This window comes from Strix uralensis, chromosome 10, assembly GCF_047716275.1.
Source record: "Strix uralensis isolate ZFMK-TIS-50842 chromosome 10, bStrUra1, whole genome shotgun sequence".
Lineage (NCBI taxonomy): Eukaryota > Metazoa > Chordata > Aves > Strigiformes > Strigidae > Strix > Strix uralensis.
Window position 1 is genome coordinate 18,537,603 of NC_133981.1, and position 26,218 is coordinate 18,563,820.

Here is a 26,218-nt window from a genome sequence, read left to right on the forward strand (position 1 = left end):
ATTTTGTACTGGAAGAAATTGTAAGCTATTAGTTCTAAAGCAAAAATAAGCATATTTCTTGTTTACTTCAAGTTTTCTTTTAATCAAATCAGCCATAGCAAGGCAATTGTAGTCTTATACGGCAAAGTTGAAAATTTCCCTACTGTTATATGACAAGGAGAGAAAGTCAGGGTGTGGGAAACTAGAATGCAGACACACATGAGGAAAGAGGAGTGTAGTGGGAAAAACACAGAGATGAGGTAAGATGTGGTGGGTTAAACTGAAAGAACAAAGGTCGAGGTGAATAAAAATGCAACAGAAGAATCAAAGAGGAAAAAAATAGAGGAAAAATATACTTACTGTTAAATTTACGGGACAAACAGGCCTTCTCCAGGAACAAAATCCTTTACTAAAAGCAGAGGTTTTGTAGAGGAAGAAAAAAAATCAGTTCTTGCGGGGAGGGGGTGTGTCACAGTGGCTAGATATCTCTGCCTGCTAAATTCAGACAAAATTGATGGAAGAACCCAGTAGTTTCTACAGAAGGTAATAAGTTACTGAAAAATGAGGGAGTTGGGGAGAGAAACAGGAAGGGCTGAGAGAAGACCAGAAAATTTAAAATAGTAAGGCTAAGTTTACATGGTTCTGAGTTTTTATTCTAAGATAATGAAATAGATGGAATGAAATAAAGCAATGGCCCATTTTGGGTCCCAAGATAGGAGCTGTGGGACTGCCCATCAACTTGCTCCATTAAAAGAAAGAACCACAGCAGTGGACAGCAGATCTTCACCTACCTGGCTGGAAACATTTAGGCACAAGGCAATACTGGGCACAGCCTGAGCCAGAGCTTTCCTAATTAATTTGTGGGGATGGGGCAAATCTCTGGAGGTGGCAGGAGTCTTGTCGGCTGTGACTGAATTGTCAGCCAGAAGTTGACCTCAGGGGCTCTAAGTCTGCTTTGGCCTGGCTTCTGTGGCAGCCTGAGAAACTCCCACTTAGACTGGGGGAGATAGAAGAATCCCCTTTTTAATATGTAGTTCTTCCAAGATTCCTGCAACGAGAGGGTTAACTGCAAATGTAGCTAAAGGTGACAATAAGGAGAGAGAGAAGTAGCAGACCGATGCTTACACTTAGATAAAAATTTTACTACTGCCGACTGGTACAATTCTGGTTAAAAGAGAAGGGTGTGAGATACACTGTATATTCTGCCTCGGAATTACAGAATGCAAAATATTCATTACTGTGTCTGCCTTCAGCTTCTTGAGCAAGGGAAGGGAGCGTAGGAAATCGGAAGCCCATCAGAACTCACTTCGGGGCTTGGAAAGGACAGGAGGAGAGTGACTAAACAACGTATTAAGACACAACTCAAGTGGAAAAGAGTGAAATGGAACATACTTACGGAGTGGAAAGCACGTGTGCACAGGGGAAGAAGCACTGCGGAAAGGATTTGGGAGCTGCTGTGCCTGGGCCCACGGGCGACAGGGGCTGCTGCAGAAGGCAGGTGTTCCTGGGTGCAGCCGGCCAGCACCTCTCCTGAGGCCCGGGAGGCTCCATCAGCGGGGACAGCCCAGGGTGCAGCCCCTGAGCAGCTCCGGGCACAGCACCTCAACACAGCGCTGGCAAACTGGATGCAGTCCAGAGGGTAGGAACGGCTTTGCGGACAAGTTGTAGAAAGAAGGGGAAAAAAAAAAAAACCAAACCCCAACTCTGTAGAAGTTGCTGTGAGGAAGGCTGACATCTGGTTTTGTTCCCATCTGTCAGGGTTAGCAGAGTCTGCCGCTCTGCAGCAAGGGAGAGCTGCATTAACAGGACAGGAGGCTGCTGGGGCGGCTGGGGAACCTCAGGCACTGCAAGTTTTAGCGGATGGGTTAGAAGAGCAGCTCCCAAGAACGGCCTGTGCACACCTGAGCCTTGCCTATAGCGGAGGGGACCCTCCAGCCACGCCTCAGTGCTCCCTAGTTCGGCGGCGCTGTTTGCTGTCCCTGCGGTTCGCAGGCAGGTGGAGGGGGCAATGCGCAGGCACCCTGTGGCTGGAAGCAGGGATTTTTAAAAATTGCAGTAAGTCCACTGACAAAATCCAGCATCAACAGCATGTAATTCAAATATCAAGTTCATTTATAAGGGAAACAATCTGCTTTTCAAACTGGTAAGCCTGTTTATGATGTGGCGAAGCAAGCAATCTGGTGTCTCCAGTTTCCAAATTCCACATTGTCTGTCGTGTAATTTGTCCAGCCAAATCTGCATCTCGGAAGTACAAGCAATTCACACAAATGTGTCTTGGCATTGTGTCTACACAGTTCTTCTAAAAAACAGGCTTCTAATTACATAGTTTGCTTTATCTTTCTGACTTTGGCAAGAAATTGCTTCTCTTTTAGTACATTGCTTTAAAATAATAAGGGTTTTCCAGTTATATATTATTGGCAGGATAGAAAGCAACTTTTGTTAAACCTTCTAAAATGTTGGCATAGAAGATACATTGTTCAAAGGAACTGAAATTCCAAAACTAAAATAATTTTGGAATTAAAATTTATGAAAAAAAACCCAAAGACTAAAACTGCAACATGCATTCCACAGGCAGAAGCTTCTATGTTTCCTCTGAAATGTTACCTCCATGCACCACATGTTGTTTTGAGTTGTTCGTTATTTGTAAAACATCTTCCAAAGTTTGCAAAATGTTGTATGAAACAGTGCCAAAAAAAGCTGCTAAATTTCAGGGTTGAAATGCTTCCTTTTGCAACAAGTCAGAGGTCTGTTTCACAACAAGTCAGTGTTTGTTTTGCAGATGTTTTTAAAACAGAGCCTCAGAAACTTTGCAACAATGAACGGGACTACAGCCAGTGGTGGCTGCCATCCCACTCATGCTCTTAGTGCTAATTTCATCAGCTTTGAACGTTGTTACAGAACGATCTTCAAAAGAACCCTAATACAGCAAGACTGGGGCCTTTTTCCTCCATGAAGTAAAACATGAGAGAAACAGTCAAGTAACACAGAATCACAGAATCGTCTAGGTTGGAAAAGACCTTGAAGATCCTCCAGTCCAACCATTAACCTAACACTGACAGTTCCCAACTACACCAGATCCCTCAGCGCTATGTCGACTCTACTCTTAAACACCTCCAGGGATGGGGACTCCACCACCTCCCTGGGCAGCCCATTCCAACACCTAACAACCCCTTCTGGAAAGAAATGCTTCCTAATATCCAGTCTAAACCTTCCCTGGCGCAACTTGAGGCCATTTCCTCTTGTCCTATGGCTTGTTACTTGGTTAAAGAGACTCATCCCCAGCTCTCTGCACCCTCCTTTCCGGTAGTTGTAGAGGGCGATGAGGTCTCCCCTCAGCCTCCTCTTCTCCAGACTAAACCCCCCCAGTTCCCTCAGCCGCTCCTCGTACGACATGTGCTCCAGACCCTGCACCAGCTTCGTTGCCCTTCTCTGGACACGCTCGAGTCATTCAATGTCCTTTTTGTAGTGAGGGGCCCAAAACTGAACACAGTAATTGAGGTGCGGCCTCACCAGTGCCGAGTACAGGGGTAAGATCACTTCCCTGTCCCTGCTGGCCACGCTATTTCTGACTTAAACACTGTTTTAAACTTCATACTCTTTTTACAAAACACATAATTCAATAACACTGTCGTTTGTAACTGGATAGAGGGTATTCAATGTTAGAAATCTATTACTGTTTTCATGACACGTGTTGGATTGGGTGACGCCAGTACTTATTTTTATTTGTAGACCTAAGTCTGTGTGTCCATATCAAACTGTGAGATGATAATGTCAATTTTATTTAGTTCATTCACATAAACCTTCGACAACATAACCCTCTGAATGTTAGAAACCGTTTTAAAATAACAAACAACAAGCAAGCACATTCTCATCTTGGAAGTATAATTATTTTGAGTTAAAAGATTTGTGACATTTATATATAGTAACAGGTAAGGTTTTAACTGTGTGGCTTTCTTGATGAGAGAAAGTGTCAAAAATATTTGGAAGAGCATCATTTGCATAGTTCTCTTTCCCAGAATACTCTTTTCTAGGGGGTTACATCTATTGACCAGCAGGAAACAGGATCACTGGTTGACTCAAGCCTGTAATCTTTCTTGTATTGCCTGAAACAAAATCAAAACAAGAAAAATTTGTGATAAAATAAGCAAAGCCCAGAATGGACCTGACGTTTGCAGAGTCAGAGGGCCTGTGCGAGGGCAGAGCTGGCGCCTCTTTGCTCCCGGAGGCAGAGGCAGCAGTGAGGGACACACAGGGACAGCGAACAGAAGCTGCACGCTCGCAGCATCGCTCCCGCATCACAGACACTTACTAAAAGCAAGTGAAGTGTAAAAATAATTCCAACTGAGGAAAACCCCTCCCTTATCCATGTAAATGAAGCAGCAGAACCTTACTTGATTTGGCATTTTTTTATGCAAACCGTACCCCCAGGGTATGATTTTCCCTGCTATGATATACGAGCCTTGAGTCCTGTGGCATCGCTTGAGCAACCAATTCAGACTGTTAGAGAAAAATTCAAGCACAAGTTCCTATTATTTACACCGAAGAGGTGTATTCTTACAGATACTCCCTTAGTTTCATTTCTTTTGATCTCTGGTATCAGCTGATAAAATACATCTCAGAGCACTCGCATCACTCACCCTTATCCCTTATCTGTTACCTGGTAACTCTGTGCTCGGATCCAGACACACTTAAGAGTCTTTCGTCAGCTCTCTGATTGATGTTGGAATTACTCTCAAATTGTGCTTTTGAATAAAATTGACCTAAGCAACAGACACACAAATTATTTAAAAATACAAAACATCTGAGTTTGTTGTTCATTTACCCCAAATGGTAGCTATAACACTAGGAAAGCAGCCATCTGCCTCAGAAAACAAACAAAAAAAGACCACATTTGGAAGCTCTCTTGGTAAGTTAGGAAAATTCCTCTGTTTCTGCTGGGATCTCCTGCTATCCCTAACACTCCTCCACAGAGAGATTCAGCCTCACTCTGAGGGGTTGTCACTTTTATATTTTTTTTTTCTTTTTAGAACATGCAGCCTCTCCATTTGCAAAGTTTTTGAAACAACTTCAACTTTAGTCCCATCAGACTTTTTGGAGTTGAGGACCAGCTGGCTTTCATTTTGTAACCCTGATTGTTTACAATTTTATGTCCATTTTTTATAATCATTACTGGACATCAAATGAATTTGCTGCATAAATTATATCATTCCACAGCACTATTGAGGTTAAGCCCAACTATTATTTTAGTCTTATTTTAACATTTTCTAAACCCATAACAGTCTATTTAGGGTTGTGCCACTGGTGAGCAGAGAAGCATTGTGTTACATTTCCAGGGTAAGACAGGATTGCTGTGCACTAAAAGGTGATGTTAGATGTCTGAAAAGAATAAATTAAATGCAAAGTTTCTCTAGAACCCCCTGAAATACAGCATTGCTGCTGCCTTGCCTGCTGACTGCTCTTCATGAGAGCTTGTCAGGACCCAGGGAAATAAAATCTGAATAAGGGCTTACAATGTGACTGAACACCCCCCCACTATATTCTCATTTCAGGAGCTTAGTTACAAGTTCATCCTTCTTTGCTGCATACATCTGTAATGATACATACCCAGAACTCCACTGACTTTGTCAGAAAAACGGTTGGTGTTCAAGAAATACAGCCCAAGGAAATCGTCTGGAAACTTTACAAAGGAAATTTTTACTGTGACTGTATCAGACAATGATGCTGTAATGCTCCTTCCCTTTTCAACTGAGACTCTCAGCCTAGGAAGTAAACGATGACATTATTTCCAAGAAGAATATGAAGAAAGAATTATGTCTTTAACTAGCTGAAATTAATTAATGAAAATAATTTCATTTTTGCTGTTTATCTCTTTGCAATTGCATTTTTCATGATCTGTTGGTGGTTATTTTTAAGATAGAAAATATTAAGCAGCATATCTTTTCTCTCTATGCTGCACAACAGATCTTTCCTGTATCAAGTTACACACAAATACATCAACGGAAAAGAACGTTTTGCTGATGAGAACACCTTATTATCCATAATGACAAGAAATGCTTGGATGGAAAAAAAAAAATAATTTTTTCATCATTTTAATGAGAAAAAAGGTAAACTAGATAAAATAACTCAATCTATTTTATGAAAAAGTCACATATTTTTTTTCTTGGATATTTCACAGGTTTTTTTCAGACCCTGCTTTTCTCCTAACCCATTAATTTTATTTTGACCCAAGGTGGGCTTGCAGAACACAAACATCCACTGTTATTTTTCTCCCTTGCAGATCAGGTTAGACAAAGCACAGCCACCCGCACTGGTGTACAAAGCGCTGCGGTTGCAAGGGCTCGGCTGCTGGTTTGAAGCAGGAGGATCATTCTGCTTGGCAGACAACAAATTATAGAGGGGCATAAATCCAGCATGTTCTTGGCTCCATTTGGATTACAAAAATAATTGAAAGCAGTTGTTTTAGGACTTCTGTTATTGTCTAGAACTGCATATAAGGGAGGCAGTGCCGTGCGTCCTGTCTGCCCCAGACCAACAGCAGATCCTCCTGGAGGTTTATTCCGGCAATGCAAAAACACTGATGGAACTAGCTACATTCCACTCTTTCTTGTGGTAGTGAAGGATCCTGCTCTAATTAGCCCAACAAATGAAGTCTACATTTAAAGTACCCTTTCTCCAACCGTGGGCATTTAGTTACAGACAGCTATTCAAACACTTCATGCCTTCCCATAAAAAATGCCAGCTGCCCAGATGTGAGTTATTGCTAAAACCGAGGAGAAAGAAAACTTCAGCCTGTGTGGAGCCAACTGATGTATAAAAGAGACAACAAATGTCAAAGCCATCACTTTGCAGTACTGGCTCTGCAGCTGGAGGAACACAAAGTGCCTGGTGGCAGCCGGCACAGTGGTGGCACAGGGGCTGCTATGTGCCGCAGCGGGTCCTCTTCTTTGCAGATAAATGTTCTGTCTCTGATGTCGAAGCAGAAAGGCAGGCGGTGGTACAGTAGTTTTGATTCTCTTACACAGTCATGGAGAATTAAAATCAAACCTTTTTTGTTCTCTGTATTTAAAATGGGGGATTGCGAAGCTACGCTGCTTCTGCTCAGGCTGAGTTACTCACCGGATAAGGACATTTGGAAGCACTTACTTGAAGCAAATGTGGAAGTGGAGGAGTGGATGAAAAAAAGATCTGTCACATTCTCAAGTTTGGGACAGGATGGGGTGATGTTTCTTACCCCTGAACAGTGGAGGTGGCTGACTCCGTCCACGGCAGCCAAGTGCTCTCGTTATTGTGCCTTAGGACGATCTCATCCGTGGAGACATGGATTTGCACAGGGGGATTCACATAGTTAATTTCAAACTGCACAAAGTGATTTGTTCTGTCCCCGAGTTTCCCCGTCACAGTGAGTCCTTTAATAACATTGACACAAATCTGTCAAGTGACCCTGTTTATAAAGTATGACTGATCTTAATAAAACTGCTTCACCTTTGTTGCTAAGGCAACTTAAGGGTTTCAAATCTAGTTTTGGGAGGCACAGTAGTCTGGATTTCAGATCCGTGTGCTCCCAAGGCTGCAGTGGGGTCACCAGAGTCTGTTTAACCCCACATTGCCACCTCCTCTCACAGAGGTGGCTCTGCTCCATAATCAGAGCAGGTGTCAACTGGTGCTTGGGGCCATGAATCCTCTGGGTGCAAGACAACAGAAAAAATGCAGTGCTTTAAAAGCATGCATCTTTCCATTAGCGCGTAAGGACCATGGGGTTTAAGGTCCTCAGAAGCTCCAAAGGGCTGGACAGGGGAAAAGCCTGAAGGCCACGGAGGTGACCTACAAACAGACCAGTGAGAAGTGCCCTCAGCTGTTGCACAGTGAAAATTAATATTGCCTAACAGAAAGGAAACATTAACCACAGCCTCTCCGGTCACTGCAAGGCAGCAGGTATGATATGGCCCTTCACAAAAGGGGGTTATTCCCAAAGACACCAACTGCTCTTATAGACTGAAGTGACTCTCCTTGTCCTTGGTATCAGGGATAATATGGCTCACTCACCTTGCTCCGGATCTGACAGCAGGTGGACAGAGGGACGTGCTTTTCCATCAGTATTTAAACAGATTGTTTCATTTTGTTTGGGTAATTGCAAGAGAAGTTGTGGATATTCATTGGCTGAAAAGCCAGAAGAACAATGTTAGCAACAAAGAAAATCTAGCCTCTGCCCTTTGGATAGGCACAGCAAAATTCTTAATTAATTTATACCTAAAATATTGCTTATAGCTTTTATAGAATAGAATGATTAAAATCAACACAGTAATAATTATTCAAAAGCACACCCAGACACAGCATCTTGATATGAATGAAGACAACAGATTTTTAAACTTAGAGAATGAGCTCTTAAAAAAGCTGAGGCTGAAGATCTGTTGTTCTACATTTCTGTTGGTGGTTATATCCTCGAGGCAGAGAGGCTTTCTCATGAGATACTGGGATATTTTTCACTTATGTGGAAAGAACCAGCCAAGGTTTGCAAGAAGAGGTAAAGGGTTTTCATGGAGTTGATGCTGTCAGAAAAAACATTATTGTATGAAAATCTGTACATTACAGTTATAGTAATGATTAAAATGGGACTGGTATATGTATTACTTACCAAGAGGTTGTGGTCTCATTTTTTCTCTTAGCCTGGCAACTGAAATACTTAAAATTAGCAAGAAGAGTTTAATGAAACATTTTTCTTTAAGTCAGCTAAATAACCAGGAAGAATAGCAAGTTTGACAATGACACCAAGCTGTGTGGTGCGGGCGACACCTTGGAGGGCAGGGATGTGCCATCCAGAGGGACCTGGACAGGCTGGAGAGGTGGGACCATGTGAACCTCATGGAGTTCAACAAGGCCAAGTGCAAGGTCCTGCACATGGGTCAGGGCAATCCCAAGCACAAATCCAGGCTGGGTGAGGAGTGGATTGAGAGCAGCCCTGAGGAGGAGGACTTGGGGGTGTTGGTTGACAAGAATCTTAACATGACCCAGCAATGTGCATTTGCAGCCCAGAAAGTCAACCGTGTCCTGGGCTGCATCAAGAGAAGTGTGGCCAGTAGGTCGAGGGAGGGGATCCTCCCCCTCTACTCCACTCTCATGACACCCTCCCTGCGTTGCTGTGTCCAGATCTGGGGGCACCAGAACAAGAAAGACATGGCCCTGCTCAAGCGGGTCCAGAGGAGACCACGAAGATGCTCAGGGGGCTGGAGCACCTCCCCTGTGAGGACAGGCTGAGAGAGTTGGGGATGTTCAGCCTGGAGAAGAGAAGGCTCCGGGGAGACCTTAGAGCTGCCTGCCAGTACTTAAAGGGGCTACAGGAAAGGTGGGGGGGGGACTCTTTATCGGGGTGTATAGGGATAGGATGAGGGGTAACGGTTTTAAACTGAAAGAGGGTAGATTTAGATTAGATAGAAGAAAGAAATTCTTTACTGTGAGGGGGGTGAGACACTGGCACAGGTTGCCCAGAGCAGCTGTGGCTGCCCCCTCCCTGGAAGGGTTCAAGGCCAGGTTGGACGGGGCTTTGAGTAACCTGGGCTGGTGGAAGGTGTCCCTGCCCAGGGCAGGGGGGTGGGACTGGATGGCCTTTAAGGTCCCTTCCAACCCCAACCATTCTGTGATTCTGTGAATACTGACAGATGCCTTTTTAGCAGAGCTCTTCACTGACTTCTACAGAGAGCTTTGCTTAAAACAAGATGTCCCAATTGGGGAAAAAAGAACAATGTCCAGTGCCTATTTCTCTTAGGAATGACTGTGCCACTGGGGCATGCTCAGCCTGAGATATGGGAGGGTTTAGAGCTGCATTTTCAACAGCTGCTAGGTAGCACTGAACTCAGCACGCCCACCCCAGGTCCTCTCGCACGCGACTGTGAATAACTACCTACTGACAACAGCTTCTTGTTGCTGCCAGATTGGGGCTCAGAGCGCCATCGACCTGAAATAAAAGGTTTTTCCAATGTTTCATTTGTTTGGGGTCATGCCTTGCATCTTCCTCCACAGCTTGTAAAACAGGGAACCCCTCCTGCTTGTTGCCCACTGACTTTTTTGGATACAGTCCTGGGTGCACGTGTGTGGATCCTATGCAGGCAGCAGCCAGCGCCTTCTCTGCTCAGCACTATGGGAGCTCTCAGCGATGTCAAGCTCTGTCTCTGCAGGGCCCTGGGCTTTCCTCCTTGCAGGACAGGCGTTGTCATCGTGCAGACAGCTGTGTTCCACATTGGCTTCACACAGCAAACCCCAGGACTGGTAAATTACGTTTTTTACACCCATTTCCTTCAGCTTACTACTATATGCTTTTCCAGATCTTTCACATTTATTTACAGGAGGTATAATAGTTTTTTATTTCTGAAAAGGGACCAAGATTGTCTTCAAAATTTTAGTAGTTCATTATAAAATGTCTGTGAACTAAAATACATGTAATAAAACCTAAATTATATATCAAGTGGGCATCCACAACCAAAATGTATTTATTAATGTTGCTATGAACCTACATATGAAATGAACTTTATAAAATTACTCTGAATAAAAACATAGGACTTACCAGAAGGTGATCCACTCCTCAGTCTATAAGCATCTGAAGAAAGAAAAAAGAGTATCTGTATTCTATTCATGATTGTATTACATATTTTACAGGAGTGTTTCAAACATCAGATCTGTAATTCTCCAGCTGCATCTTCCCTTCCCAAAGTGAACTATCTGCAGTAATGAAGCCCACAGAACGTGAGCACTGGTCCTTGGAAAGTATTTCCAGCCAAAGGATGGAAATGGACAAAAACTACTATGAACTCTGCGAGGAAGGGATTTGCAAAAAGGGATTTGAGTGTCTGCTAGATGCGGGGGCTGCATCTGCTGTGAGCGTGGGGCCGGGGAGGCGAGGAGTGGTGATGCCCGTCCCTGGTGTGAGGCGGGTGCTTCTGGGGGAAGGGAGCATGGGGGGCTCTGCAAAGGGGCCAGCCCCACAGGGAGCTACAGCACCAGCACAGGCTCGCAGTGTACTCCCTCTGGAGTGCTGCAGCCCCAGGCAAGAGCTTTTACCAGCAGTTAAAAATCAGATGAGCTCAACAGGAGAAATTGCAGCAACACCCAAAAGAGCACATCAAAACCTCCCCGGGTCCCAGTAGCCCAGCATCCTGTTTGCCCCTTCTCCTCCCTGGCCACTCCAGCTCTGCAGGTCCATCACGACAGAGAGCGGCGGTGCTCAGTGATGCTCTGGCAGGCACCAGCCTCAGAGCCAGTGGGGACGTCGCTGTGCCCTCAAGCAGCCGTGCCCGCCCAGCCGTCACACCCTGGCACCTGCTGTGGACACAGGGCCTGCTGCAGGGGTGGCCCCAACCTCCTCCCCTCTTGCAGCCAGAGGGAGCTTTGAGGGAAGGGCAGCGCCAAGGCCTGGTGCCCTCTGAGCAGGGCAGGGTGGTCGCTGGGCTGTGCTTCTGGGCAGGGAGTTTTCTGCTATCCAACTCCCAGTGCCACTTTGAAACAGGTAACCTTCAGAGAGTGGGGCAGCATTACAATTGCCTCAATACATTTCTGTGAAAGAACTAGAGCAGGGCTTTTCACCTAAAGCATTGCTGTTATGATGTATTATCAGAGCTGAGATTATCAGATTAATAATGCTGGAATTTTAAAATTAATATTCAAACATCTATCATTTCCAGAAAGAGAGGAAAAAAAATACCTAAATCATCCTCAGAAGTACTTCCAAAGTGTCTTAATTTTTTGACAGATGCTTCGCACATGGTAGGAAGAAGCAGAAAATATCATTAGCACCGTTCACCTGAAGAACTACTTTCCTTATGAGTAAAGACAATATTGGCCTTCGAGACTTTCTGAATGGAACATTTGACCATGTTATCTACCCAAAACCCTGCGCAGACCTTGGCAGTCACTTACGTTTTGCTTCACATATTTTTCCAAATCTCAGATATTTCCCTCTATAGAACAACCACCATAGGCTCTTTTGGTTGGTTTTGGTTTTTTTTTTTCCTTCATTAGAGGTCATTATGGAAATATACTACTGGTAAAGAAGAAAACATTTACCTCCTACTGGAAAAATCCTGGGCTTCTCATTATCTAACACAAGGAAGAGAGACAGGTTAGTGTTATATCAGCAACACTAAATGACTTTACCCATGTGCAAACCAGAAAACTGGGACAAGCGGGTGTTTTGCTTCAGGTGATGAGCATTTTTTGTGTTAAAGGATAGGTAGATAGAGCACATGCAAGACTCTACCGATGGCATGCTTTCTCCCCTGCATTCATTTTTTCCAATTTAATGCTACAGAGAAAAGCACAGAATCCCTTTGCAGAGGCAGGAATGCTGAGTAACAACTGTTAAATTACTTTTAGTTCATATTTAAAAAAACTGTTTTACATTTCAATAATAGTGTCCATTTCACCACTTCACCTTTTAAAAAAATCCTGTACATATTATTTTGAAAGGAAGCTAATCCCTGAAATCCTGCCACTGATGTGGCTTATTACCATGTCACATCACTATAAAATGGCCTCCAGTATAGGTCAACAACAAATCATCAATAACAGCAGCATATTTCAGGGGGGCAGTTCGATGCCTCATTTACCAGCTTCGGTGGGTTTGTTCGCCAGCTCTGTCTGCTGCTGGTCAGCAGGTTTGGTGACCACCATGGAAGTGAGGGGCGTAACAAAGCTGTATCGCAGAGACAGCTCCAAGGCTTGCACCTCCAGGGTTTTTTGGTCCTCTTCTTGTGCTGAAATACTAAAGTCTGTGTTAATGATGAAGAAATAATGTATAGAGACTATGAGCAGGCCGTCTTCAGATTCTTTTTATGTTAGCTGTGTCTTAACAGATATCTTTTATTATTGAAGGGTGAGTAGTCTTATTGGGATAACTCAGGTGTTCACATGCTTGAAATTACGGACATGTTCAAATACGTAAAAATAATAGATACATGATCTATGAAATGTCTTCAAGACATACTTACTGTTCACTTTACTATCTAATGCCATTCACTTATTTACAGACAATATTTCTGAATGTGTAACAGCTCAACACAATCCATGTAAGTACAATCTATTTCATAGTAATGTCATGAAGAATACTTTATATTATGTTTTCATATGTGTATGTACATATATATACACACATTTAATGATAGAGCGCTATCGTAAACTGAAAGGCACCTCATGTTCCTCATACAGTAATGTAGTATCCTTCCAGTATACTATGTTTTTAATATTATCTGCAGAAATATTTCTGCTTCTTTGTATTTATCTGATCATATAGTTTGTGAATAGGGAATTTGTGTTTTAAGAAGTTAGAAATTTGTAATACGAAACATTAAAGTTGCTTACGATTTTTCCAGAAGCTGTTGAATGGTTAAGTAAGCCCACAGTCTCTCTATGAAATTTCCAAAGATGTAACTTTGATTTTGAAACACTTGCTCCTTCTCTTTGACATTTGCTTCTTCTTTAAGAGTCAAGTCACTAGCATGCTGAAATGGGAGAAAACCGACCATCAAAAGAACAGTTCCAGACTTCTTTTATAGTCACATTATTAGACATAAAAGAACATCTTTCAGTACCAAAGTGCCTTTTTTGTCCTTCAATTTTGTCCTTTCCTGCTGGAAAATGCAACTCCAAACTACCAAAGCAGCATGTATTTTGGCTATATATTTCTGGACTCAAAACAATGTTGAAAAAAGGAGGAAATGAAATTGTTCTATTTCAACATTTTTGAGATGAATATTCAGATTTCCTTCTTCATTCTAAAAATAAAAACCAGTTTCCTAAAAATGCTTGAAAGGCCAAATATTATGGTTTTGGAAGGATTAAAACTGGTGTTTGTTTATTTGTGGATATACTTCAAAGTTTTTCTTTTGCAGCAAATTCAGGAGGGGAAAATTGTTTGAATTCTCAAATTCTATTTTCCTAAAATGAGAAAACAGCTAAATGCCCAAATGTAGAGAACATATATTGCACACAAAAGACTTCTTGAAGTCTCCTATTGCATCATAAAAGACAGAAGGGAGATATGTTTTTCACAGTTAGTAAACTAAACACTTACTGACTGAGCCTTAATTTCTACTGGCAAAAGATCAAGCTCATTGATAATTTTTCCAGCTACTATTATTTCAGATCCTTCAAAAAACAGCTTGAAATTGTTCTTGGTTAATCCCTCAACGGCATTTTCTGGATACTGCATTTCAATTTTCATTAATATTGGGGTAGCCACCTCTTGATAAAAGCCCTAAAGAGAAGCAGAGAGAGAGAGAGAGAGAACATGCACAAATGACTGCAAAATTATGCAAAGCAATACGCTGAATATCTAAAAGCCCCTTAAAAAGAAGGGAGCAAAGCTTTTTATTCGGCTGCTGCAAACCTAGAAAAAATAAATGTTTCTTCCCAGGGTTCAGCACACCTTCTCCAGCCAGGCTGGCAATGCCATATAATCTGTATTTCCCATGGTAATTCAAGTACACAAGCACCATCCCCATTATCACCATCCCACCCAGTTAGGTGCTTTGCTTTAGCCACTTCCCACATCTGATTTTTTAAGCTTGACTAATCCTGGAGATTAATCTTTCTTTTTCTGGACTGGGGCCAACGTTAAGTAAAGTCAGTCTCTGCACATCCAGCTGAAACAGGTAGAAACAGCTTCCCAAAAAAGAGAACGTCACAAAAGTTATAGCCCCCTCCAGATGGACAGGAAAGACCCAGGCTGGTGGTACTGCAGAGCCAGTTTGCCTGTAGGTGCCTCAAACTACCCACTGATTTTTAGGGAAACCATAACAAACAGCTTCCAATAGTGGTATTTCAAACAGTTTGAAATCAGACTCAAGAGCAGAAGTTTTTCCACCATCACATCTCCCGGGCAATTTGTCTTTTTGCAGAGGTACAGAAATGTGAGTTTCCAGGTTTGTCCAAATGCAGCTGATTTGAGGAGGACATCAACTTTCAGTCATGGTTAGGGTACAAGCCTTAAGATACCCCAAAATGGCCTTCCTCCCTCCCCAAAATTAACAGATAAACTCAAAACCAACTCTTCATCTCAGAAAATCCGTGGCTTTGCTGCTAAGACTAGACATAAGCTGTAGCTGATGGATGGTTTTTCTGGCATATTCCTTAGTCCTGACCTGGAGCTGCAAGGCTGCATCAGCGTTTTCATATATACGACGTGCTATTCCCCCATTGCTTAGGGCCATTTTCTCCAGGAACTTATAACTGACATCAAACCCAAAGCCAAGGCAAAAAAGAGCATATTTCCCATTGACTGCTTTCTGAATGTTTTCTTGAATTACTTCCACATTACTCTCACCTGTAATTGAAACAAAAACATACCCTTGTTTGTTTGTGGTTTTTTAAAGTACAAAATGACAGCAGCAGGTTTAATGGAAAATTCTGCCTAAAGTCTTTTAAAAATAATTCAGAATAAAATATTAAAAATATATGGGACAGAACTCCGTTAACTGAATTGGAGATGAAAGCACCACTCTGCACATGGAGTGCCAGAACCTGATCCTCACCCTTAATGACTTTCACTAACTTCTACTCATGTCACCATGGCTAAGCGCAAAATATTTTACAAGATTACAGGGGCCAGAGGAAGTTTTTGGGACAAAAGGGACACACACTACAAGTTAACAGCACAAGAGATGGAAACATGACTGCTGGGAAGACAAGTACCATGCATAAATATTATACGTGTGAATTCAGAGAAGAATGTATTGGTTAATGGTGTAATTCAGACAAAGTGCAAATTAACTCGGCCATGCTTCTCTCCCAGCCCCTTTGCGTGACAAAGGAAAAAAGATTTTCACACCATCATCTTATCCCATTTGAAGACCTGCCGATGGCCCCGTATGGAGAACTTCTCTATCAGTATTTCCAGGCAGAAACTGTCACTGCCTGTAGCAATATCATGGGAGCAACTCAGATTTCTCCCTTTCAGCCTGCTTTGCCAAGGAAGGCAGCATATGCAGTAACGTTGCATGTATTTGCCTGGCACCCTACCCTGGCCTGATTTCTAGCCAACTTGTGGATGTGCAACGTGCTCGGGGATATTTGAGACTCACTGTGGCTGTGCTGAGCAGACAGCACCGTGAGCTGAATTTTATTAAAAAAACCAAACAAATAAACAACCCCAAAGCAGTACGGATCACACGATCTGAAAGGCAGACTGATCTTATTAGAGGGCTTACAGCTGAATTAATATTGCTGGCCTCTGAGAGATGCTGGTGTCACATGAAACTTAGACAAACTCCTGTTCAGAACAAGTGAGGTTTGTGCCATTGCATTGGGAGTTACTGTTTATTTAACCCAGTATTTCTATCTCAACCCTCTGGTTTGTGCTATTACAGATGATCACTAGTTAAGAGCTAGATGTGGAAAAGAACACAAAACAAGAGGCACCTTGAAAATATTTCAAGTTTGGGGCAAGGAGGTGAAGAAATATAAACAATACCTCTCAAATGGGACCGTACATAATATATGCAAAATGTCCATGTTTCTGCTCTAAGTAATTTACTTTCACATTTCAGCTATGCCTGGAGTAGCTCCAGCAATTCCCTCAAGTTTATGAAGTGGGAAGCCAATGGTACTTAGCAAAACAGTTCCCAGCTAAAGGACGTGTAGTTATGGGCAGGCAGGCTCTGCCATCACTTCTTGCAGCCCTTGCCAGAGCCCTCTCATAATCATCCTCTCGCTGACACAGATCCAGTGATAGCCCAGCCTGTTTGTACCAAAGCTCTTCTGAAACACAGACTATGTCTATCAACATCTGGGATGCAAGTGTAAAAGATAAAAAAGTCAAGGAGAGAGAGGACTGAGGCTAGTATTTACTCACCAGAAGTGGGCTGGCCATCCGTCAGCAAAATAATCATGGAGACGCTCCGTTCTGGCAGCCTCTCGGCTTTATCCAGGACGCTCACGGCAGTCAGCAGGGCACGATTGATATCTGTGCCTGTAATGAGAAAGCAGGCATCACTCACCTAAAAAGGATAATCATCTGAAGAAATCGGTGTACTTCATCTGCAGAGGCCCCGCAGAGTTGTTTAAAGTTTTCTGCAGGAAGTAATCCTTCAGAGAGATGAGGATTTAGGGGTTTAGCCTACTGGGCTTAATTACGGTGTATAACATTGCAATGGTGATGCTGGAGTATTCTTTTGGGAGCATTTTCCACACTTGTGTGATGGGAAATACAAACATCTCTAGAGCCATTAAAAAGTGCTTAAATAAACACACTTAAATAAACAACCTGCATTTAAGAAATTAAAGAAAAGAGCTGGGCACAGGTGGGCTTATTGGTGTTAGCGCCTGGGATAAGAAAATATATATTAATATTAACAGCGTAGCATTAACAGGAGATATAGGCTTTTAGATGTGCTTAAAACTAAATAATAAAGCACACTGAGTGATGCTGCAGTTGAAGTCCTTCATGCCTATTTTGACTATTTTGTTTCTGTAGTGTCACTTACACAGGAGTGTAACTTCGGATGTTTTTTATTTTACAAGGGGGCCCTTGATGTTAAAAAACCCCCCCAGCAAATTGCTGTTAAATGTTGAGTAAATTGCCATGTTTCTGTAGAAAAAAAATGTACTATCAGGAAATCTTCCAGCCATCTCTGTTATAAAAATCTGAAACAAAACTTTGTGGCTTTTATGGTTCATAAATGTGACCATCTCTCCATCTCTCCATATCATAATGTAGTCACCAAGCCGTCCACACCCATAACCAGCCTTTCTATCCCACTTATCACTCATAAGCATTAAAAACTTACTTGCCTTGTGAGCCTGATGGTACTTCTGTGGCAGTATATGACTAATGAAAATAATATTTCTCTAAGCAGTATATGATATTGGGTGCATGTTTGTGGTTACAAGCATCTAGGTGGTGCCTTGTACCTCCACTAGCAGAAAGAGTTTGCACGAATCCTGCAGCACTCGCCACGTTCTCTGCGGTGGCTTGCAGCAAAGAGCTCTTCCACTCCGCCACTTTGCTGTTAAAGGTGATAAAGCTGAAATGATCTTCTGGGCGGAGATCTTGCAAAATCTTCAACAGGGCATCCCTCGTCTGTTCCAAGGAGAAGACAATCACTTTGAATATTTCTATTTTTTGGGCCCCTCACTACAAAAAGGACATTGAATTACTCGAGCGTGTCCAGAGAAGGGCAACGAAGCTGGTGAAGGGTCTGGAGCACATGTCATACGAGGAGCGGCTGAGGGAACTGGGGTTGTTTAGTCTGGAGAAGAGGAGGCTGAGGGGAGACCTCATCGCCCTCTACAACTACCTGAAAGGAGGTTGCAGAGAGCTGGGGATGAGCCTCTTTAACCAAGTAACAAGTGATAGGACAAGAGGGAATGGCCTCAAGTTGCACCAGGGAAGGTTTAGGCTAGATATTAGGAAGTATTTCTTTCCAGAAGGGGTTGTTAGGTGTTGGAATGGGCTGCCCAGGGAGATGGTGGAGTCCCCATCCCTGGAGGTGTTTAAGAGTAGAGTTGACATAGTGCTGAGGGATCTGGTGGAGTTGGGAACTGTCAGTGTTAGGTTGATGGTTGGACTGGAGGACCTTCAAGGTCTTTTCCAACCTAGACGATTCTGTGATTCTGTGATATTTCTCCACCAGAACCGGGATTGGAACTGCAGTGTGATAAGGGGGTTTCTCTACAGCACTATTCAAGATGCAGCCCAATGCCCTTATTTAGTCCTAGTGGTGTTTCTCAGGTTAGGACCACCAGAAATGGCAGATTCAGTTGACTTAGAGACACAAAAAAACACCTATGAGGGCTGTAGCGGGCTTGTTTGCTCTCCAGCAAAGCTACATACACAGTCATCAGTAAAGGTAAAAAGACTAATTCTTTAAACTTCATTAAAGAAAAAAAATAGAAGCAAAATATTCTGCAAAGATACAGAAAAAGTGCTCTCTGCCTTAATGTTCAATACCTGTGAGAATGACTGTATCAGAAGAGTGTTGCTGTTTAGTAGCTTAAATTGATGCATATGTTTTTTCAAGCATTTCTGTATGTCTGAAAATTTTGCTGTGTAGAAAACCAGCGTGTGTTTCAAAATGAAATTCACAGTCACTTTCCTCAAAAGGTGGTGTGTGTGACTGATGGAAGCAGAGGTTACTACTTTGAGGCAACTTACCTGTTCAATTTTTCTGCCTGCCATGGAACCACTTCGATCTATAACGAAGATGACATTTTTGGGAAACACTGGCATTTCACGGGGTGCAAAATAATGCACAAAATATCCATTGACAATCTGAAATACAGAATGTGAAATCATGTATAAAATTACATCTAAATAAATATTGCATCTTAATGTTCTGGCATAGCAAGAAGGAGGGTGCATGCTCAACATTCTAGTCTTCTACATAGGCCCAAATCAAAGAACTATTAAAATATATTTCCTAGTTGGAAGCAAGACTATCTGTAGAGGGCAAATTACAAGAGAAGAGCATATTGATTTATATAAAATATATACATTATATGCCTCAGTGCCATATGTATGATATATCTGTATTATCACTATATATTACCTTACCTCTTTATTATCACCTATGAGCACATCTCTGCTCATTGACTGTGACTGCCATCTTTTAGCACATCCATGTATGCTTCATTAGTGAAATGGTATGGAAAATAATGTATTTTATTCCCTAGTATGTGCATTTGTCCATAAATATTTTTAAGTTCCTGCTCTCTTTAGTTATGCCTCAGTTGCCACAAAAAATAAAACCAAGCAGTCATTTTGATATTTATATAAATCACGTTCCTCTAAACGTCATTTATGAGAAGCCACAAATACCCCTTAGATCAGCCAAAAAAAAAAAAAAAAAAAGAATGTAGAGAGACATCTATAAAGTGGCAATATAGATTTGGTATTAAAACAAAATTTGAATGATTGATTTTTTTTTTTCATGGGTGATCCATTCTTGCAATGTGCCTGGTGTGTCTGGGGATTTACTGAACATTGCCATCAGTTCCTGCTGACCCTGGATTAATGGAAATAGCTTTTCCTGTCACTCCTGGTGTTTCAAAGTAAATGTTGCTGTTTTGCAGATTGTGCTTCACATTCAGGTGTATCTATGAGCTGAAAGCATTTTTATTTCTATTTCTTTTCTACCTGTATATCACCTGCAGTGGCACCTCTCTTAACATCATACCGCACAACAAAATCACCATTGAGGAGGGTTTCGTCAAGTTCAGGATTTATTTTCTGTTGATCTACAGTTGGCTTAAATAAAATATGAGCCTGCAAAGCAATCAGAAGAAAAGATTTAAAGCAACTTAACTTAAAGCTGCCACTGGCAGTAACATCTGGCAGCTGCTGCTTTACCTTGGTTTCGTTCTGCACTTTCGTGAGCGCCTTAGTTAACTCATTTGTCATGAATGTGCTGTCTGTCTCCAAGAAGCGTATACCCTGGGGCTCGAAGATGTGCACATCAATCTGAGAGTGAAGAAGTTGGCATCAGCATCTCAGAGGGAGCACAGCCAAGAACCACCCCGCTGCTCCCTGCCCAGCCCTCGCCAGGGCAGCTCACCTGGAAATGCTTAACAAGCTGCTTCGGTCGGACCTTGATCAGCAGCTCGAACTTCCCCAGCTGCCGCTTCAACAGCTCCTCGTACGTCAGCTCAAAAGTGACTTTGCTGGCGGCCGCGATGCTGACGGACACGTGAAACTGCTCCAGTTTTCTGCCTGTGATTCTGGAGGGGTTGGAGAACAGATTTACCTCCTGCAGGGAAGGTTTGGTTTGTGGTGGCCAAAGTTTATGAAGTGTGCTAATAATGACCAAGGGACCACATGGAATAAATAGAAAAAAAGTAGCAGTAAATCTTGTTCATCACACAGAAGACCTTTTACATTGCAGGCGGTATTATAAACATCACATATATTACATTAGCATGTCATGGGTGCTGCATATGCAGGCTGAGAAATGGAGCAGAAACCTCTGCATGCCTCAGACTGGGATCGAGTAGAACTGGGACTGAATACATAGGAAGCACAGGTTAAATATATCCCAAAAGCGTGATGGCTGCTCAAGTGCCATGGTCTTCTGTGCTTGTGGGGAGGCAGACTCAGCGACTGAGCATCATCCCAGCCCAGAAAGGTGCTCCCACATGACAGCAAGTTCCAGGGCAACACCTCCCACCGAAGCCCATTGCGGGACCAGATATAAATCACAGATATATGTATATCTATATATACACCTCATCCCTCCCAGTAAGAACCCAAGGCTGCTTTTCATATTTATCCCTGCTGAGAGGTGGCTGGTTCCAGAGTTTAACCCACCCACTGCCAAAAAACAAGCCAAGGAAGAGGGTTGGAGCAGCCTTACTCAGGATGGCAACGTACTTGACAAGGCCGGCGCTCTGCCCACGTGAGACTGCAGTGTCATATTCCTTTTGAGCAGAAGCTTTCTCCTTTATTATTCCTGGGTATACTTTGCCATCGATGGACCTGTTCGGTTTCCATAAAAATTAATCAATATTAGAAGGAAAGTGCTGGGGAAGGAAACAAGAGGAACACTGCACTTTGTGGCCCGTGGGGCTCCCATGTCCCTCCCCATCCAGGAGGATGCCAGGAGCCACCACCACAACACAGCCCTCCTCTGTGCAGGGTCTCAGGGAGGTTGGAGCCTGGGAAACACCACCACTGAGCATGTTTGTCACCCACTCTGTGCAGCAGGCAGCCTGAACCTGGCCCTAGGCACCTTCGTTCTATTTGGCTGCCTACTACTTTGCCCCACAGAGCTTTTCGTGCAGGATCCTCAGAGCTCAACTCTGTGCTTTTTACTCAGCATCTCCTGAGAAGAAAGATGAACCCCAGCCCCCAGAGCTGCCTCCTGCACACCACAGGTAAGGACTGGTCCTACATGGAGAAGTTGGTGATGAAGGCTGTCTTGGGTAACTCCACTTCAAAGGTCGCCTCTCTGGACTCATTAGCTCGGTTGACAATTTTGCTGGTGATGACGGTGTGAGCAAATCGCGATGTGACCTTGCAGTCCACATGGAGGCTGTAGATTTCGATAGCATGCTGGGAAAAAATAAACAGGCTGAAACAGAAACACTCAGTTTTGCTCTTAAGCAGTCCTTACCTGGGTGATGTTATTGGAAAAGTCTGATGAAGGAATGAGCTGTTAGAAGGTCCGGCCGGCAGTGGGGAGGGGGAATTGTCCATGACCAGGCTGGCCATCAGCTTATTCACATCTCTGCAGCTGCAACCACAGCCCCATGCAAAATCTGCAGCTACACCTGCATGTTGTTCCACAGAAGGCTTCTGTTGGGCCTTTTTCTGTGGTTTTCTCTCTTCTGAGTACTCTGAAGCAGCTGTTGTGTCACCCCAATATGAAATAATATAAAATCTCAGAAAAATCAGATGTCGCCTTAAGCACTCGACCCGTGAAAAGAGACCTGCTAGCTTTTTTTTGCGACTGTTTATTTGCTTTCCCAGCTGTTGACTTTGCTGCATGTTTTTCAGCTCCATGCCTTGTGTCACATATGAAGCTTAGCAGGTCTTCAACCCCTCGCTGGTTGCACAAGTAGGGCTGCCCTTTGAGCACTTGTGTTTCTCCTGGTCTGGTATTTCCAGGGCTGCCAACGCTCGAGGGAGGAGGGCACCGTCCTGGAGCTGCCCGGGAACACCCCACAGGTGGCTGGACTGGAAACTGCCTGGAGCACCTGCCTCTGGGACATCTGTTTTAAAGGTCCTACCCGTGTTTCAGCAGTGACACTAAGAAAAGTTGATCTGGACATCACCAGCCTCACAATAGTCCAATAGTTTATTAAAATAAGAAAGCTCACCATCAAAGCAGATCATTTTTACTTTTCCAGACTCACAAATCTTTTGAAGGGCTAATTGATCTTCAGTTACTTTAGTAATTCATCCCCTGTACTTTGCTCACCAATTAATGGCATCCACTGGCCTCTTCTTAGTAGGGCACTGGCTGAAATTCAAAAGTTTAATCAAGCTAAACATGGCCATTCAATACAAAGTTGTGACCACAGCTTTGTGCTCAGGCATCAGGGCAGGAGGTGCCACAGTCAGTGCCATGTGAGTAATGGATGGCTGGGTTTTTTCATTATATGTTGCCAGAGTGTGCTCCATCTCCTGATGCCTACTGACAATCCAGGACAATGGGATAAAAACCAAAAATATTCATTAAGAGAACAACTTCCTGATCCTGGCAGTTTGGGTGCCTGTGCCTGCTGCCCACCCTGAGCTGGAGCCCTCCCTGCCCAGGCTGGGGCTGTCTCTCCCAGGAGTGTCTCTTCCCAAAGGCTTTCCAAGTATCCCCAAGCACCTCTGCTCGTGTTTGCTGCCCTGCCATGCTCAAACCTGCCTGTGGAGCGTTTGGAGGGGAGGTTTTGCCATGACTGAGGAGCACAGAGCCGTGGCTCACTGGGGCAGCACAGGCACGTTGTGGCCATCACTGCCCATGGAGCACCCTTCAGCACAGGAAGAGCTTGCCCCATGCAAAACTTACCCCGTGCAAAATCCACCCCACTGCCATGTGCCAAAGGGATGCTGCAGGGATGAGGGGACAGGGACCGGCATCTCCTGCGCTTGCCCAGCCCCAGCAGCATTTTAGGCTGTGACCAGCACAAATGAGCACGCAGTGGAGTGCAGCATGGTGAGGGGTGTTGCCGTGCCCTTAGTGAAGGAGGTGGGAGAGGACCAGCCCTGGGTGTGCATCCAAAAGCAATGGGGAGCAACTTGTGGCCGCTCCCCAAGGCACTGCAGGCACATACACCACATCCACAGCTTCTTGCAGAGCCCTCAGATACCACTACAGCAGCCACCAGACCTGTCCCTGCATCCCAGAAACCCACCTGCATTTTGGTTGCATTTCACACTTTTCTGAATAGGCATAATGGAAATAAAAACCTTCCACATAAGGCTTTGTCTGTTTCTCTAATATTGATATTTTTAAAATAAGACCGGTTCCATGCACCCTGAGATGATGCAAAACACAGTTTGGTCCTCCAGATGGTATAAATAACTGTCTACTCCCCTGTTTTCTGTTCCATATAAATTATTAAATGCCTGTCAGAAGCCTCCTGGCACCGCTACGGTCCCCCATTTGGTCCTGCTGTCATGGCATTGTGTCAAGATCCAAACCTCATCCAGTGGCTGAGGGAGACCCATTGATCCCTCAAATTCGGTATTTTACATCCCCGGGGAAGAGCATGAGCAGACACGTCTGCAAATGCTCTCCTACCACATTTATACTATAACAGTCCAAACAACCAAAAAGGCCTTTAAAGAACCCAAAGCTCTGAAATCATGACACAGTACACCCAAGGCTCCACAGGTGGTGGTTAGCAGAGGAGTTACCTGCATTACCTGGCCAGCTACCATGATATCACATGATCACCAAATGAGCAAACCAGATATTGTTAAAGTAAAAATAGAGCAAATACCTTTTGAGCAATAGTTTCTGCTAATACTGCAAGTGAGGAAAAGACCATCAAAGCGAACAACATTCTCTCCTCCATTTTGGAAAGACCAGATTTTCAAATGAAAACTCAGTTTATCTTAATCAGTTAATAAGTAACTTGTACTTGGGGATATTATGTAGACTTTGAAGAGACCCAGAAACTTAATATTTACATGTTAAACATAGGTAAAACTTGGACTTGGTTAAAGTTTATTTTTCCAACAGATCTTTGCTGTTAAACAGCAGAATGGTAATGTTTCATAAAACATAAAGTTAAGAAATCTTTAGGTTTTCTTTTTAAACTTAGATCTCACTGTGGCACGTGAAATCCTACGGGCAGATGAACTGGTCTGTGCAACAAGCTACATTTTTGGATGCCTGAATCTCTACCATATCCAACAGTAATAATTTGAAAAGGCACATCATTAATGTTATCTCAAGCACTTCAGAGATTTGGCGATTGCCAAGACATGCAACATCCACGTGAGATTTTACAGCTGGTGACTTCTTCAAACCTTGTGCCTCTCTCCCCAACTGGCCCATGAGAGGTGCGGAGTGGGCCTCTTGAAACATCCCTTTTTGCCTCCTCTGACAAGCCATAATCCTTTTTTGTCGAATAGCAGAGTCAGTTGTGGCTTGTCTTCAGCTAAACAGTAAAAACAAAGTAACGAGACTGTGCCTGGTCTCCCTGGGGAGAGAGGTGCTAAGTCAGTGCCTATACGTACGCGTATGTAAGTGTACAAAGAAGACACAAACCACCCAAAAACCAGCGCAACAACAGCTGTGCACAGGGGCACATCTGGCCTTGTCTGGCCCTAACACAGCTGGGGACTCTGCAAAGCTGCCCTTAACCCGCACGCTCAGCGGCGCTGTTTGCACAAAAGGCTACGGCTGGGAGAGCTCTGCACCTGAATTTACCTGGACACTGAGTGGGATGACTCTTTTCACTTCCTATTTTATCATAAAGTCATCATCCAACAGGGACTTTGAGCAGTTCTTGTGAAGTTTTTGTTGGTCAAGCATTGGCTTGTAGCCCTGGAAAAAGAAATTCTCTTACAAGTCCAGAGTGTTATACACAAATAATTATGGACAGTGTTATACTAACATAATTCATAAAACACATACTCACTCATCTGGTGTTTAGGTAGCCTCCTAAGGCAAGACAGCTGGCATGACTATTTAAAAGATATTTCTCCATCTGAGTAGTTGTAAAGTCTGCCTCTTCTACAAGGCATTTTAAACACTTTGTACAGAAATAGTTGGTGGTTTATGCATTGGGGTAAACAGACCCTGGGCAGAACCCGTTTCAAAAGTTCATCTTCTGAGATCTACATCTGGGGAGATCAAGGTGAGAAACAGGTTGGGGAGCAAACTGTCACAAGCTGTTGCTGTGCCACATGTCTGGGGTGCATCTCCAGGGTTTGCTTGGTTTATTGGAAAGCTTTCAGAGGGCTTCATTTGTTCATTCATTTCTAGTGCAAGAAAATAAAATGTTTGAAATCTTGAAAATATCGACAGAACAGGAAAAATAACATCCCCTGGGGCTGCACTTCAGAGGATCTCTTAGGCATATGCAGCTGTTGCTCAGCCCCTGGTTCCTGTATGGATTTATCTGAACATACATATACAGGTACATTAAGGTGCAACCAGCCGGTGCTGTGGAAAGATGTGATCTGGGAAGACGCCCTCTCCCCTCAGCCCTGAGCAAAGTGAAGGCTGAATCCTGCCCTCCCACCGTGATTTCCCTGCCTGTCTGTTCTGTGCTGGCAGCTCCAGATAGCAGACAGCCCTTTCCCAACTAAACCTGC

General features: G+C 43.5%; 1 protein-coding gene across 3 annotated transcripts; it reads right to left on the reverse strand.

The window, feature by feature from the left end:
* Positions 1-3,737: 3,737 nt before the first annotated feature.
* On the reverse strand, positions 3,738-24,468 carry ITIH4 (inter-alpha-trypsin inhibitor heavy chain 4). Of its 3 annotated transcripts, XM_074878869.1 has the most exons (23): positions 24,394-24,468; positions 21,846-22,006; positions 21,326-21,430; positions 20,514-20,676; positions 20,309-20,419; positions 20,096-20,224; positions 19,115-19,231; positions 17,872-18,040; positions 16,814-16,930; positions 15,105-15,286; positions 14,036-14,218; positions 13,324-13,463; positions 12,573-12,727; positions 12,031-12,063; positions 11,669-11,719; positions 10,535-10,567; positions 9,875-9,928; positions 8,612-8,650; positions 8,023-8,136; positions 7,211-7,385; positions 5,584-5,738; positions 4,637-4,739; positions 3,738-4,082 (listed from the first exon to the last, which is right to left on the reverse strand). In XM_074878869.1, exons 1-23 carry the CDS (start codon positions 24,466-24,468, stop codon positions 4,007-4,009), a joined length of 2,640 nt encoding a protein of 879 aa, XP_074734970.1. In that variant the 3' UTR covers positions 3,738-4,006. The 3 variants fall into 3 exon arrangements, with proteins under 3 accessions (XP_074734970.1, XP_074734971.1, XP_074734972.1); XM_074878870.1 differs by lacking the exon at positions 11,669-11,719; XM_074878871.1 differs by lacking the exon at positions 9,875-9,928.
* Between the last annotated feature and the right edge of the window lie 1,750 nt (positions 24,469-26,218).